At 35.5% G+C, this 16,625-nt stretch overlaps 2 protein-coding genes across 5 annotated transcripts in view; one reads left to right on the top strand and one right to left on the bottom strand.

The window, feature by feature from the left end:
- CCDC66 (coiled-coil domain containing 66) overlaps nt 1-15,325 on the top strand; it is a 101,922-nt gene extending 86,597 nt beyond the window's left edge. Inside the window, exon 19 of the mRNA XM_074344640.1 lies at nt 14,863-15,325. Coding sequence (XP_074200741.1) covers nt 14,863-14,925 — 63 coding nt within the window. The 3' untranslated portion in view covers nt 14,926-15,325. The remainder of the gene's footprint in view (nt 1-14,862) is intronic.
- Nucleotides 1-16,419, bottom strand: part of TASOR (transcription activation suppressor) — a 47,544-nt gene extending 31,125 nt beyond the window's left edge. For 2 of the 4 annotated variants that reach the window (XM_074344638.1, XM_074344639.1), the window contains exons 1-8: nt 15,545-16,419; nt 7,074-7,219; nt 5,522-5,614; nt 4,785-4,857; nt 4,175-4,266; nt 3,525-3,686; nt 1,767-1,891; nt 11-42 (exon numbers count right to left, since the gene is read on the bottom strand). In XM_074344638.1, coding sequence (XP_074200739.1) covers nt 11-42; nt 1,767-1,891; nt 3,525-3,686; nt 4,175-4,266; nt 4,785-4,857; nt 5,522-5,614; nt 7,074-7,219; nt 15,545-16,163 — 1,342 coding nt within the window. In that variant the 5' untranslated portion in view covers nt 16,164-16,419. The remainder of the gene's footprint in view (nt 1-10; nt 43-1,766; nt 1,892-3,524; nt 3,687-4,174; nt 4,267-4,784; nt 4,858-5,521; nt 5,615-7,073; nt 7,220-15,544) is intronic. The other 2 variants (XM_010968346.3, XM_074344637.1) reach the window with 1 other exon arrangement.
- Nucleotides 16,420-16,625: the final 206 nt, after the last annotated feature.

Raw genomic sequence — 16,625 nt, 5'->3', positions numbered from 1 at the left:
AGAACCTTACCTGTGTTTCTATCTGTATTAAAGCTGTTAGATCTACAAATAAATTTTTAAAAGGAAAAGAGAAATGTTACTGACTGCTGACAACATGAAAGTTAACATTCAGGGCCTTGATAGAAGTGCTATTTTTAATGGTAGACTGTACAAGAGAATTAAACCCTTTTCTACAAGTACAAAAAACAAGTTAATTACTTATTACAATATTTAGTAAATCCAAGTCTACTTGCAGAAACTGGAATTACTTACTTGGCTCAAATCACCATACTTACCTAAATTTAAGGGAGCAGTTTTCCCCAAAAATATCCGTCAGGAGAGAACAGAGTCCTTTAAAGTGTCTGTCAATTACTTAACTTTGGTGATGACATTCAAAGAGCCTCAATCATATTTAAATATGTTCATCCATCATTTAATAAATATTTACTAAATGCCTATTATTTACCGGGCACAGTTTTAGGTAACAAGATTACAGATATGAACAAAACCCCTGTCTTCCTAGAGTTTACAATCTCATAAGGAAGACAGACAACAATCACAAAGTAAGTATATAGTTTACCAAATGGTGATAGTTTTAAGTGCTATGGAGAAAAAAGAAGAAAGAAACTAGGGTACAGAGGTTTTAAAAAATCATGGAAATGTAGGTGTAAACTATGCAGCTAACTGGGGAATGAGACTGAATAGCAAATGCAGAGATAGGAGCTTTCATGGCAGCATTCAGGGTACAACAAAGATGTTCAATCAATGCTCATTTTAAATGATATGGAGGCCAACAGACGTAATCAAACAAGCCAAGAAAATTAACAATCATTATTCTTGGGGATATGACCTCATAATTAAATGCTAGGTATCTTTTAAGATCACTATTGAAAGGCACTATAGTAAATGTATCATGGAGAACATATAGAGCCACAAAAAAGGGGTGGGGTGGGGAAGAAAAACACAACTCTCAGGATATGTGAATCAGTTCTTGTGGGCGCGGATGGCGGTTCCCAGGGCTATTCACTGACATAAAAAAGTGTTGGATCTCAAATAACTTAAATGAAGGCAAGACAATATGATCTGAAATCTGATAAAGAGGTTGACCTCAAAAATGTTGGTTTCATGAAATGTGGCTTTTTAAATGGGCAGTATTTCTAAATTATTAGAAATCATGCATGACTTTAAACACAAGTATTCCAAATAAAAATAAGCAGACATTTAACCATTTCACCTACATCTCCATAAATTAATTTTGCCAAAACATTGTCTGGCATCAATGCATTGGGGAAAAAAATAAAAGAAACTACTTTCCACTTGGTCACCTTATATTAGAGCTTATAAGAAATCAATGGTACTCAGCTGACAATCAGAATCACCTGGAAGCTTATATAAACTACCAAAGCCTCGGCTCCTTCATAAATATTTTTTTTAACTGGTTTGAGATGGGGCTGAGGCTTTAGTAAAAGCTCTCCATTTCCAGAAGAGCTAATATACAAAATTTCATTTTTAAAAACTGCATTTATGCAACTGTGCAAACCTTCAATATCAGGGAAAAAAGGTTAACCAGTGAGGTTTAAGTATATTTTAGTTTTTATTTACATATAGTTTAAGTATCTGATCTTCTATTCTACTTACTAGAAGTCACCATGAACACTCGTGTATCTAATTACTTTCAAGAGAGGGAAAAAAATGGGAAGAAAACAAAGTGTTTCTCCTAACTCAGCAGTGCAGGATATGTGATAACAGTACTATTCTAGATGATGTCTAAAACTCATGAGTCTTACCGTGATGAAGGTACGAATTTCGGTGTTTGAATATCATCTTTATAAGTAAAAGACACAACTGCATATGGGCACACGTGTCTTGGTCTTCGCCTTAGCTCATCAAAGCCATACTCATAGAAGTAATACTAAAAATAGGAAATTGCAAAATTAACTTAAGAAAGCAAGTACAAAGTGGAATCTTGTATTTATGTGGATTTTTGAGAAATGCAATACTGTTTAAGCACCAGAGGGTATCTTTAAGCACTGCTTGTTAAATAAAATAATTTTTACCTTATATTCATCTTATCATATAAAACATTCTGCTTCTATCTACATGTGTGTCAGATGCCAGAATACTAATAGGTATTACAAAAGTTTACTTCTGACGAGTTGACCACTGGGAATGTTCAAATTTCCTCATAAAAATGAAGCAAATGGAGCCTAAGCTCCCAGGTCAGCCCTCCAAAGCCAATCTGACACAAAAATAAAATACTAAGAACACAATCTCAACCAAACAATTTTGCTTATTATTTCAAAAGAAAAACACTATTTGTGACTCTACTGAAGACAAAGCAGCAAAGGGGAGGTGGTAGAGATTACAAAAATAGGTGACAAAGGTAGCTGAACCTCTTCCTACTACCCATCTGCCTCTCCCCCTCATCTATTCATAACATTCATTAGGTTAGGGTTTTCTGACCTGCAGTCTAGTGAGTTTCACAAAAAAGAATGCCCTAGTTTACAAACAAAGCACTGTCCTCCAAAGTCCATTCCCTTGGGAAACTACTGATTTCAATAATGCTGCAGCTGTTTAAGTTTCTGGAATTTTTTTGGAAATATAAAGCCAGTTTACAAGTTCTGCTAGAAAAACCAATTAATACTCTGTAGTTATATTTCATATCTACCAATACTACTACTGTCCAGAAGGTAAATAAATGAGTCAGCCCAGATAATTTTGGTGAATATAATTTTTGCTAAAGCCCCCAACTATAGATCCTGCCCACTTAGATCTTCAAAAAGAAAGGAGAAAGAGTAAATCTTACTTTATCTAAATAAAGTAAAAATTAAAGACTGGGAAAAAAAAGAGTATTTCCAGGGAGGTTAGCATCACTACTTTTCATGTAACAACCCATTTGGATATACACATTTTTAATACATTTGTTAAAAAGAGTAACATAACTTTATAGTCAAACATCATATAAAAACATGACTAAAATTCATCAAGTTTTATACTTTTAAGTATGTGTAGTTTACTATATATCAATTGCATCTGAATAAAGCTTAAAAATCAATTCTCAGTTTGCATTTTAGAAAAATGTTAATAAAAATAGAAAATATCTATTAAATCAATAGTACAAAGTGATATGAATTAAGGTAATTCAAGGGGCTTCAACTTTACCTTGAAGCATAAATAATATTTTATTTGGCGGGACCCTTCTAGGCCAGGAGAAACCACGACTTCAAAATGAAATGAGGTTCTTAAGGGCAGCAGTCATACAAAACATCAGGCTGGAGGTCACAGTCTCCAGGCAGGGAGAGCTAGCTAGGCTAAGGAACCTGAACACCACTCTGGTAAGTGTGAGGAGAGCCACTGCATGTTTCTGAGCAGTCCTGGAAACACTGAACAAATAGCAGTGAGAGTCACTAAGTCTGGTGGTGATAAGTGGAAAACCAGAGTCTAGACTAGTGTGGTGGCCTAGGGAACTAAAAGGGACACATTTCAAAAGATTTGGTGACAAACTGACATTAGGTCATAACACTAAAATGGATCCAGACACCTACCTGAGTAAGCTCATAGGCTCTATAAGCCAAAACTGATGTAACTCTATTGGCATTCTTTGACACGTGACATTCATGTTTTGGTGTTGGGTCCAAAGCACTTTTATTTAATGTAGATTCCAAACTTTTTACACCCATGGGGTCATATATACTCTTTATTTTACCCTGAAATAGAGAAAACCTTTTAAGTCTACCTAAACCTAACTATTCACTGTACAACATTATTAGTATAGAATACCTCTTTCAATATATATTACCTATAACAACAGTTTTCTCCTTTAATACCTGGTAATAAAGTAACACCCAACACCGTTTACCAACAGTGAAGCAGTAACAAAAAGTTAACCAGAAAAAAAAAAAGACAGGTTTGAATTTATTAACACAAGGAAATAAAAATATTATTCACAACATTCTTCACTAGCTTAAACGACATTACCAACATATTTCTCTCTCTTCATTCTTTTCTTTGGAAATGAAAGCAAACTCTAAAGTTCAGTAAGCTCATCAAAGATGGCAAACCACTCTCAAAAGTATCTTTATATACCAAACACAAGCAAGCGCTGGTTTTTAATTCAATCAAGCTCCTAAAGACAGAGTCAACCAAAATCCAAATCAAATGTCTTTGATATATAAAATGTTCAAGCTGAAATTACCTTCATTATTTTAAAAATAACAACATCACCCACTGCCCCAGCTTCCAAAGGATTAGCTTGTAATAAGTCAGCATACCTAGAAAGATAGATACCTAGTAAAGAGGGAAAAATAAAAGAATTTCAATTTTAATAAGGACACAAATACTAAAAAAAGTCCAAATATTTAAACCAATGATGAGATAAAAGGTATGACACCTTAAAAAAAAATGTAATGACAATGAAACCAAAGCAAAAAAAAAAGAACCAGAAAAAGCAAGAAACTAATCAAATTTTTCAAAATCACGAGGATTACACTGACATGAAAAAAAAAAACACCTTGATCAATTGGAAGTATGCAAAATCAGAAACAAAGGATAAAATGGTTTTTACACTGCAGAACCTGAAACTAGTCTCTTTTCCTAGGAATATGACAAAGTATACATGAATATAAGGACGGCAGCAAAATTAGATAATACATGTATATATATATGTTAATGGAGGTACTGGAGACTGAATTCAGGACCTTGTGCATGCTAAGCATGCACTCTACCACTGAGCTATACCCATCCCCCGATAATTTATTTTTAAATGGCAACTTAACAGTGGTAAATGAAAAAAGAAAAATAATTACCCATGGAAGGACTGCCAAGAATTGTTATTTTGGACTGGCCCACCTGTAATCCTTTTTCACATATGCTTTGAACCTAAATAAACAAAACATTTCATCTTGAAATCATAATACATTAAAAATGTGAAAAGATAAGCTTCTCTTGTTTTAGGTAAAGAAACTGTTTTAAGTAAAATCTAAACTTCTAAACTATATATGTTCGACATTACAGAAATTACATATATATGCTAGTTTATGACTAAATATCACCATGACATTGGCTTACACTTCCAATGTAACCATAGCTGGAATCCATTTTTGTTTATGCTATGTATGACAGATACTCAAAATTCATGGTATTCACATGTATAAACAATCCCTTTTAGAGAGAATTAAAACTGTCAAAGTATTTATAAAGAGAAAGTAACTCCACCTTAACATCTTCAATTAGGAGGAGAAAAAAATAGTTCCCAGCATGTATAATCAGGAATACAGAAGATAATCTATTTTAATAATGGGAAAATTATTCATTATCATGCACATTCTAGGGGGGAAAAAATAGGCTTGATCAAAGAAAAAAATGAATACATTTGAAAAGCAAATTACGAAACAATGAAATACCCTGCCCTGCTAAATCATTTCTCCCATTTATACATCAAACTTTTAGTTTATAAAAAATCAAGTGTACTGAATAATCGTAAATTTAGTAACTTACAATAGAAACATTTTCAAATTGTTTTTTAATAAGTGGGTTCACTCACCTGGTATCGATCAACCATCAGAAATGCATAGGATTCTGAAAGTTCTTTATCTAAACGACCATCAAACTTCAGTTCTCTTCGCTTTTCTGTAAACTAAATGAAATTATATTTATAAAACTCCTTAGCGTGCGATTATGTTTTTTTCAAGGTAAGACTTCCAGGAATTTTATTTCTAAGAAATTCCAAATCTACCCAAGTGGAAATTATATTTTCTCCCTGTAATTTCTGCACTTCAATTTTTTCCCTGTTATAATTGGCTCTTCATCCTTACGATATAGACAAATATGCATGTGGTGTTTAACAATTTTAACTAAATTCCTATTAAAATGTTACCACACTTCAACTCTCCCCTAGATTTTTAAGTTCATGTTTTAATTATCTCTGGATCTCTCATTTTACCTAACATAGTGCACTGCATACAGTAGGTGATTTAATAAATCTCTGTTGAATGACCAACTTCTAGACTATAAGCTCAATTAGGACAAGGAAAAATGCTTCATTTCTTTACAACTGTATTTTCATTGCCAAGTATATAAGCCGTGCTTCATATTATTTTCCAGGAATCAAGAGTGACTAGGTCTAAGTACATCTGAACTATTAAGTCACCCTAAACCGCTGCTGTGGCTTTCACTTTAGATACAAGCAAATAGATACAAATTCAAAATATGGAGCCCACATCTTATAGATTTGCATGCAGTACATGCCATTACTGATCTTCAATAATGAATCTTTAGACTAAATTTTTGTATAAAATTAACAAATAACCCCTATCATAACATGAAACCACATCAAACTACCAAGGTTTTAATTGTCTCTGGGAGCCAGTAATATTCATCTACTTTACGGATATTTTCAAAGTTAAATTCTGATAGCCTTGGGTTAACCAACTTATAAAAATACAAAATTAACAGTATTTCATGTACATTAGAAAACAATATACATACCAAATATGTCTAAACATTTAATTTTATTACCTCAGAATTACAGATGCTGGTTTTTCCTAAATCAAAACTCAAAGAATATTCTAATTTGTACATGAAACTGAAATTCACTAACAGGCTCAACTGTTCCCCTTTGTTCTCACTTTTTCACTAAGAATTTCTATGAATGATATTAAGATAATTCAACTATCAGGCAATAATTGGGGAAAAAATTAAGCATATCCTAAAAAAAAACACATTTCATTATCTTCCAATTTAGACTTGCTATTAAAGATTTCATTTAATTAAATTAACATGCACTTAAAAGAGCAAAAAGCCTTGTTATAAATTTACAACTAAGTAATTATACAATAAGCTATCCCTATGCTTAAGATTCATTTTTAGTAAAACAAGTTATTTTATATAATTGCACATTAATTTAACAGAGCAGATAAATGTAGTACAGTATCAACAGTGTTTAGGGAAAAAAAGTGTCATTTAAAATCGCTTTCCCTTCCATAATTTGGCTTTCCTAAAAACTTTGGCATTTTTTAAAGAAAAAGAAGTAAAACAAATTTCCGGCTATTAACTGGTTCTGAAGAATCTCACAAAAAGCACAATTTAAAACATACCTCCTTTTCCAAAAGCTCATTATGTATCAAGCAAGCACGTTTGTAGTTAAAATTTGTTACTGAAGTTGGTTCAAGGTAAGCTGAGTGAAGAATATTTAAAACATCCTCAAATTCTCGAGAGCCTGGAGTTAATGGTTGAAAAAGTGCTAAAATAAAAAACATTATTAATTTTAAGATTACTGCATTTTAAATGTAGTTTCTTTTATTTTTGTGAGTTTGTTAATACAACTTTTAAATAAAGTAAAATAAAAAGCATCAAGGCTATCTTATTCTGTGATATGCAAAAGAGACAATCATTGAAGGAAAAAACTCAAGATGCTTATTACTCATTGTTCTGTGCTATGCAGAAGAGGTACTTGATTCACTGAACAAAAAACCCTTCAACAATGGGCATCTAGTATTACACATGCAGACAAGGAGGTTACAATTTTGCAAACCTTAGGAATGCTACATTATTAGGCAACCTAAATTGCTTAAAGATATCATAAAAACCTGTGCATAAACTCAACTTGTCTCAGTTCCTATTTTATGTTACACTGAAGTAGTATGTCCAGGACGTTTCAGCAAATTAAATGCTTACATCATTAAGTAAATGCATAGAAGTAGTTAAGATGCTTAGGTGTCTACAGAATAAAAAGTTAGAATTAAATATGCTGCATCCATTAGCTTCTTGTATTACCAGTATAAACTAGTAAGCCATTTACTACAAAAACTTCATGAAAAGGAAAGATGTGGAGATCTGGAGTCAACTCTGGATGCAAATATCCGAGCTAGCACTTACTGGCTTTGTGGAAGACCCTGGGTAAATCAATTACTTAACCAAACAAGCTCAGTACTGTCTTCAGTAAAAAGGAGAACTCTAGCTATCCTAATGACCACTATCAACACATTGAAAAGCTCTAGGCACAGCATCTGCTTAAAATAATAAAAGTTTTTATCAATCCAACCCTACTCCTGGGCATATATCCAGAGGGAACCTTAATTCAAAAAGATACACGCACCCCAATGTTCATAGCAGCACTATTTACAATAGCAAGACATGGAAACAACCTAAATGCCCATAGACAGATGACTGGATAAAGAAATTGTGGTATATTTATACAATGGAATACTACTCGGACATAAAAAACCGTAAAATAATGCCATTTGCAGCAAAATGGATGGACCTGGAGAATGTGAAGCCAGGAAGAGAAAAATACCATATGATATCATTTATATGTGCAATCTAAAAAAAAGACAAACATATTTACAAAACAGAAACAGACTCACAAACACAGAAAACAAACTTACGGTTACCAGGGGGTAACAGGGTGGGAAGGGATAAACTGGGAGTTCTAGATTTGCAGATACTAACTAATATACATAAAAAAGATAAATAACAAGTTTATACTGTATAGCATAAGAACTATATTCAACATCTTGTAGTAACTTACGGTAAAAAAATGAAAATGAGTATATGTATGTTCATGTATGACTGAAGAATTGTGCTGTACACAAGAAAGTGACACAACATTGTAAACTGACTTATACTTCAATAAAAATACATAGAAAGTTTTTATCCCCCACTCCAATTATTGCTCACTCCACTTAATTTTTAAAATATTTAAGTCAAATATCCAGAGGAAGGGTGTAGCTCAAGTGGTAGAGCACATGCTCAGCATACACAAGGTCCTGGGTTCAATTCCCAATACCTCCTCTCAAAAAGTAAATAGATAAGTAAACTTAATTACCTCCTCCTCTAAAAAATAAAAAATTTTTTTAATCTCAAAAAAAATTAAGTCAAATACCCAATTCATTCGACCAGTGGCCTAATAACCTCAAAATGTCTACTTCATGTATGAAATAGTTTAATAAATTTCAAACATCAAGTCTATACATACATTTTCTCCAATAGCAAAAAGAACTTACTTTTCACTATATTTACAGAACTTATGTTATATGCTGTTAACTTAATTTCTTTCAAGTCTCTATTTATAGTCAATAAATGGCAGTGAAAATACTTTTAGGCCACTACTGAAAACAATGTTCTACTTGTACATATTTTCAAAGGACGGCCAGCTAACTAATAAGCTGTTTTCACTATATTTCACTATACAGTTATTAGGCTTTAAAGGATATAATGTCAAATGATGTATCCATTCATCTACCAAACCATGTGTCTACGAGTGTCCTTCAAAGTACAGTTTTCAATGACAGAATGTGTATAGAACAAATGGTTCCCACTATTTTGGAACTGCACACAAAAAAGGCAGGTAGGGGCAATTAAAATCAACATAGTTATAATAATGCAATAAAGACACTGACTAGGAGTAAGAAGAAAAAATAAAACACTCAAAAAGAACTAAAGAACTATTAAACACAACATGTCCTGTAATCAAGTTTGTAGCAGATGAATATACTTAATAATCTATTGATTGTAAGCTCCATGAGAGGAGGAACTTTATCTGCCTTGTTCATTACTCTATCTTTACCATATGCCAGTAGCTAGAACTGGCCCCAAGATGAATGGCTGAATAAGGAAAATGAGAATAAATGTTGTAAACATTTTACATTGAATACAAATATATTCTAAAATACCAAAATATGACTTATTTTAAATTAGGTTTCACAAATTTAACAATTCAGTAATACATAAAACAAAATGAAACCTCAAAAAAGAGGGAGAAACCCATTCTCTCAATTCAAATGTTTTTTAGAGAATTTAGTAGGAAAAAACATTTTATCTTTGCATCTGTCCCCAATGAAATTGGGAAAAACTTGCCAAGGAAAATAGCACGTGGAATAGTTTTTGTAAGCATTCACATCCAAAATGGGCCAAGCATGATTTTTAAAGTTAGCTTTTATGCATGATTGATTTTTGTTTCCAAACTAAGAACTGACTTCAGATATCTAAAATGTGTCAAAAAGTATCAAGTGGCTTTAAATTTCTATGCAATTTTACAAATCTACACAAAAAATTTTTCCTTAGTTAAGCTACTCCAACACTAATTCCATCTCAATTTAACCATAAGTGAAAGATCAAAGTTAAGTTATATAAAAATTAACTTTCAAATTATTCTCCAAGTACTTTAACACTTCTATTTCATTCCAAAGCTATGTCCCAGTCACCCCAAATATACTCAAGTAGACTGCCCATGTGAAAAAAAAAAATCGTAAGTAAAAATATAGAAAAAGGCAAAAGATTTTAGGTATAACAATACCTGCACCCTAGGTATTTTATATTTCAAATACCTCAGTTGGCTTTACTAGTTAGGCCAGAGTTATAATTTCATTTTTTTTTCTTCCCAATTATCAGTTTCTAGAAAATAAAATTCTGCTGTAACTATTTTTGAAGATTTCAAGTCAACGTGCTGGTAATGGTAGTTTAGAAGTATAACAAGTTCTGAACGTACATTCCCTGGGTCTGTTTTGTCCTTAGTAACCTTCTGAAGAATATACCCTGAACAATATATCCTGTCACTTCTTTTAAAGAAAACATATACACATCGTAATATTATTGGCTATCATTTAAGGCAATAATAAACAACCTTATGACAACCCAAGTGGGGAACACAACATTTTATATAATCATCCATTTCACTTAAGGAAGTCAGTATCCAATCTATTATTCTCCGAATTCTGCCAATTACTGAGTCTAACAAAGAGTGGGTCATTATTTACTTTCAGAGTAAGAACTTTACATGCATTATCTCATTTAGTCATCAAAATCACTCTTTAGTTCATTATGCCTATTTCGCAAATGAAACTGGGACCGCTAACAGTTAACTTGGCCCAATGTTAATAAATGAATAGGGCAGGTGAGATTCAAATTCAGGCTGCCTAGCTGCAAATGTTGTATCCTGAACTGTAAGTAAAAGAAAAGATACGTGTGTGAGCATAAGAGATGAAACTAATCGTTCCAAGAGATGGGAAAAATAGAATTGTTTCCTCATTTTAGACCAAGAAATTATATTAGCTATATGGAAATTTTTTTTAAAAAGCTATGAAAGGAATTTGATGTCTAAAATGTTCTTTCTACCCTCTTATGTCTTCTCTCAAATTTCCTAATATTTCTTTCTCATTTTAACACATTTAACAGGGCCAAAAGTCATAACTAACACATCTTTTTGGTTTATAAAGATTAACAGCAGTCATAATTCTTGTAGACATTAAGAAACATAATTTTCCTTATTTACAGGATCTCCAAATCCATGTCAGAAAGATGCCTACTGAGCTGACTTTTGATAATTCACAAGGTTTCTCTATGGACAAAACTGATTATAGATGTGTTTTATGAGATTCAAGAATGGATTTAGAAAGGCACTTGGAGATTTACAATTCAAGAAAGGAAACTGACTGTATCACAAAATCAGAACTAGAATTGAGTATTTTTTATTACTGGTAGCATACAAAACATACTAAGAAGTCAATGCTATATTTAAGCAGCTGGAATAGACATAGAATTAAGGTCATCAAATAGGAGCTTTGTTCTTTAGTCAAAAGAACATTTTTTCCTCAACTACTTTTACCAATTTAGTGTCAATGCCAATCTGTGTGCATTAAGATTATGTGTATATGTTAAAAAAAAAAAAAACCACATAAACATATACATAAAAATAAGCCAAGCTTTTAAAATAAGATGGACCAATGTTATCAAAATACACCAAGAGATAATACAAAGTATACATTCCAACGTAAATAACTCATGGAAGAAAAGGAAATAGCAGAGGACGCTGGGGATCACATTAGTCTGCAGTTCTGACTCCCTGTCTCTGATGTCTACTGGTGCTAATGATTAATACAGTGCATATCCATTTGTTCCTCACAATAATTTAGGTATTTGAAAAATCACTTTTCTTCAGTCTAACGAAATTACTACAGAAATATTTGAGGAATGGATGTTTCATCTCTAAGTATGATTGGAACTGCAGAATTAGGAATGAATATGCAGCAGAGATAACAAATATGAAACTTGACATTTTTGGACTGGGCAATAGGTCAAAGAAAATTTTACCTCCACTACTCAGAATTTATATCCACCTATCAAATGTTTTATGTGGATGACTGGATTCTGCCTATACTTTCCTGCTCAGATTTACTTCTATGTAGGGAAATCTATGGTACTTAGAACCAAGCCATTTATATACAACTACTACACCACCATGCAAATTTCCTTAAGAAGGAGACTTAACTCCAAAGTTTTCAAAAAGAAAACTCCAAATTTTGTGGGAAAAGATGAGGATTGGAGAGAATCAGCCATTAATTCTCCTAAACAAAACCAGTATGGATGCAGGTGAGTGAGAGCAGTTAATCTTGGGCCCTACATAAAGCATAACCAATAAACATTTTCCAGAAAGTGAATCATTACTACTTCATTTCCCAAGAACTTTGGAGGGAAAAATTATATCAAATATAATTACCAATTTTAGTTTACTTTTGATGACCTGTACCATTAGATTTTAGCATAAAAGAAAGTGAAACATTTACTGACAAAATGTGCAATTCCAACATTTGGTTAAATGTAGTAACAGTGCCTTAGGATTGAGAGTAGCCCAGCCAACTATGTCATACAGTAACACATAGATCATAAAGAGTAAAATACTATTCTTCCAGTCAATAGGTCACTCAATCTGTCAGTACTGATTAAACGTGTTCATTTTATAATGAACTTAATTTCCGGATCTCAAAATTCCCCAGGAATGAAGACCTACTAAACATCACTAAATTTAAGAGGTTAAAATAATTTTTAAGTGAACTGAAATTTTTATACAATAAATAAGAAATAAGAAGTATTCTAACTGTAGGTTCAAATTCCAACTCCACCATTTACTAGCTGTATGACCTTGGGCAAATTTACCCATTAATTCAGTTTCCTCATCTGTAGAATGGGAAACAGTACCTATCACATAGGATTATTGAGATTTAGTTAATAGATGTAAACTGTTAAGAACTATGCCTACAACTTACCAAGCACTATAAAGTTTTGCCAATAGTATTACTTTGCCAATAGAATGGCAGTATTTTGGATGTTACACTACTGGCAAGGCCAAGAAAAGAACTGAGTCAACCAGTTACAAATCACATAGTATTTACCTTTAAGGTACCAAAAATATACACGCCCTAATCTTAAATTTCACTGGAAAAGCAGTCACAAGCAAAGGTCTGCCATTTTAAAATATGAATGCAACAGACCCTTTGATGCTGAAAAGTTCAAGCAGAGATATCTACCGAATACGCTTTAATATTCTTAATAGACTCAGATGACTACAACTAATACTTAGCCGAATTCTATTCATAAAGTGATACCTTTCAAGTTTTCCTAGAGGAGGTATTTTGGGATCAAGTGTGAAACTAAGCAGTACCTGAAGCACTATTTCTGATTAAAGCACTGTTTTTTAATAGTGAAAAGTTAAATTTTTCTATTAAACTCTATCACCAAGCACAAACATCTTTCAGGTTGGACAGAATTAAGTCCATGGTGGTAAAAAGCTGCTTATTTAAGTTTCAAAAGCTCTATTTAAATTGTTATTGCACTATTTGAACAGCTGTTGCTCAGTGTACAAATATTTAGACAAGTTAAAAATTACTCATTTCACTAAACATGAAAAAAGTCCACTGTTATATTTTCCTTTCCAAAACCTCCCTGACAGGAGAAAGGTAACAACCTTTCTGCCTCTAAGCAAATGCGGAAAATACAAATTTCCTCCTTAGCGTCACACACAGGGGAGAAAACAGCTTGGTTTTATATTTCCTAATTCCTCAATTATATTCACTTTTAGTGTGTTCAAATGAAATCTCTTTTACAGGAACCTCTGGATTTATATAATTTAAAAGACACATGCAAACAATGCCTTTCAACATTTCCTTGTGGCCTCCCTCATTTCAATCCAAACTGAGGGTTTTTAGGCCAATTTTCTGGCCCTATCAAAAGTTAAAAGGAGGTACATCATGGTTTATGCTTTACTTAAATCCCTAAAAAAATGGACTTCAAAATTTTATCAAGCTAAAAAAAAAAAAAGTTCAACCTCCTACTACAACCCTATATAAACAGAACCCACCTGAATGTGCTTCCTACCTGCGCTCTATGAATTGATAATTTAGGCTGAAATCTAACCTCATACAGACTATACCATACACCTTAACTAAATAAGCCAGAAGATCTGGTAACCTTTACAACAACTCTTGAACCCTAAAATATATTACATTAACTTACTTAAGAGATATTTCTAGAAACATTCCTCATGCTAGTGGACAAACGGTAACTTCACCTTTGTCAACGTAGTTTTTTACACCAAGGATTTCCTTGGCTTTGTCATCGAAAAGTAAATTAACAATTTGACTTTACTTGTAGCTTACTGACAAAAGGCTAACAATTTCAGTTGTGCAAATGGAGCTGGTTATGCACAAGGAAAAAGGAAGCACATGCTTCAAGATTTCTTTACCAAGATTCAAATTGCAAATAAAGTTTTCTGCAAATACGAAAATTTCAATTACTTTCCAAAGTAAATCAAGAAAAACTGAACCAAGGACTAAGACACAGAGAGCCTTTAAACTAACTAAATCCAGAATATCCCAAATCACTGGATAGTCAAAAACTGTATTCTAATAATAGAAAACGGTAATTTTCTCCATTAGAAACGTATCGCAATATGGCATTAAATTTTAAGGAAATAAACTTAGTTTATGTAACTGTTCCCATTTGGTTCCAAAAACTAGACTAGACTTTTAAATTTTTTTTCTTAAATTCTCTCATCCTCTAGATCAAGTTGGTGACTCTTGGGCATAAACTAAACGCTATTTTTTTCCATAGGGAAATTACTGCACCAAGAACCTACCTTCCCAATCTTCTCAAATACAAGAAAATACATACTAAAGTTTGAATTTAGAAATAGAGACCTATCTAACGCTTCAAAAACAAGAAAAAAAATCTACATGGAAATGAAGTGTGATGGAAAATAGCATTGTGCATGGATCACATCTAACGGAGATTTCTAAACAAGAGAAGACGCTGACATCGAGCAAATTTCAAGTAGACACATATAGCTGAAGAATTTCCAGAAGGAGAAGCACTTGTCCTCTCAACGCAATGGCCTTGGAGAAAGCCCCAGAATCCATGGCCACGGGTTATTTCCACCTTGAGACTTCTCAGAAGCATCCTTAGGAGGACACACCAGCTTTTCTGCCTTCAGGGGTTAGAAGGGAGGGGCGCCGAGCACCATCTTTCCTCTCTGGGAGCTGCAGCCTTACGGACAAGCTTCAAACCTGAGCTACTTCCAACTTCCACGGGAAGAGGGGGAGCAGGGGAGCGTGGTTCCACTGCTTTCCTCTCGCACCAAGCGCAGCAGCTGGGCGGCCGTGGCAGTGAGGGGAGAGGCGGCTGGCGCTGCATGCGTGTTTACGTGTCTCGGATGGGTGTGGGAAGGAGAGAAAGGTTCTAATGAAAAGATGGAGGGGAGAGAGAAAGAGGGGTTGGGAAAGAGGGGAAGCACCACCTTTCTTTTCTCTGCTCTTCCTGGGGATCTGAAAACTCCTCCTAACGGGTTTTTCGGGCTCTTCGGGGCCTTTGGGCAAGGCGGCCGCGCCCGCCTCAGACGAGTCCTGAGGCTGCTCGTGGCAGAGGCTCGGGGCGGCCTCGGCAGCCGCGGTCTCCTCAGGCCCGGCGCCGCCGCCGGGTTCCGCGATGCTGAGGCCGCCGCCATTTTGCGGGGAAGACTCAAGCTCCGGAAGCGCCTGCTTCATCTCGTCGTCTCCACCGCCGCCGCCACTTTCCCAGCTAGCGTCCGTCGGCTGAGAGGCCTCCGCCTCCGCCTCCGCAGCAGTCGCCATCACGCCGGCGTGAGGAGCTCCGGGAAGCTTCTGCCGACAAGGTCGACGGGGGTGGGGGGAAGAGGCGGCGGGCTGGCCTCGCCGCCAAGCTGCTCTCAGCCCACCCACCCCCCTTCCCCCGTGGCCGCCAGCTGCGCTCCGGGTCCAGCAGCCTCTCGGGGGCCCCAAAGCGGGCGCCCCAACCGTACCGCCAAGCCCCAGGAGCCGCTCCTCGCTCGGGCAGTTCCTCGGCCGGCCCCCGCCACTCAACGTGCTGGCGTCGGGGCCGGGAGGGGGCGGGGCCATTACGGAGCGCTCCGCCAATGGGGGCGCGGCGCCCGCCTCCGAGGGTGCAGATAGACGGCGCCGAGGGGCGGAGCCTCGGGGCGCCCAAGCCCGCCAAAAGGGGCGACCGCAACGCCCGGCTAGTACCTCGACGCCGCGGCCAGCTACGGGGTGGATGGGCCTTAAGGCGAGCCGCGCGTTCCTAGACCGCGCATGGCCAGTGCTGCCGGTGAGGGGGGCGCGCCGACCCGGGTCCCGGGAACGCAGGCGTCGCCTCTTTCCCGGCTAGATTACTCCACTTCTCCGCGCACGATTTACATCGACCAAAACCGGACAGAGGCAGCGGCTGCGGGACGATCCCAGCTTTGTGAAATATTTGCGTGCATATAAAAGCCTGGAGTGATGATAAGAGAACGAGCTATAGCGATAAGAGCTTGAAAGCCTTAGGGCCCGCTTCAGCTTCCCACCGGAACTTGCATCTTT

Source organism: Camelus bactrianus, chromosome 17 (genome assembly GCF_048773025.1).
Source record: "Camelus bactrianus isolate YW-2024 breed Bactrian camel chromosome 17, ASM4877302v1, whole genome shotgun sequence".
In the NCBI taxonomy this organism is placed as follows: domain Eukaryota; kingdom Metazoa; phylum Chordata; class Mammalia; order Artiodactyla; family Camelidae; genus Camelus; species Camelus bactrianus.
The sequence above is the reverse complement of the archived record's forward strand: the minus strand, read 5'-3'. Positions and strand labels throughout refer to the sequence as shown.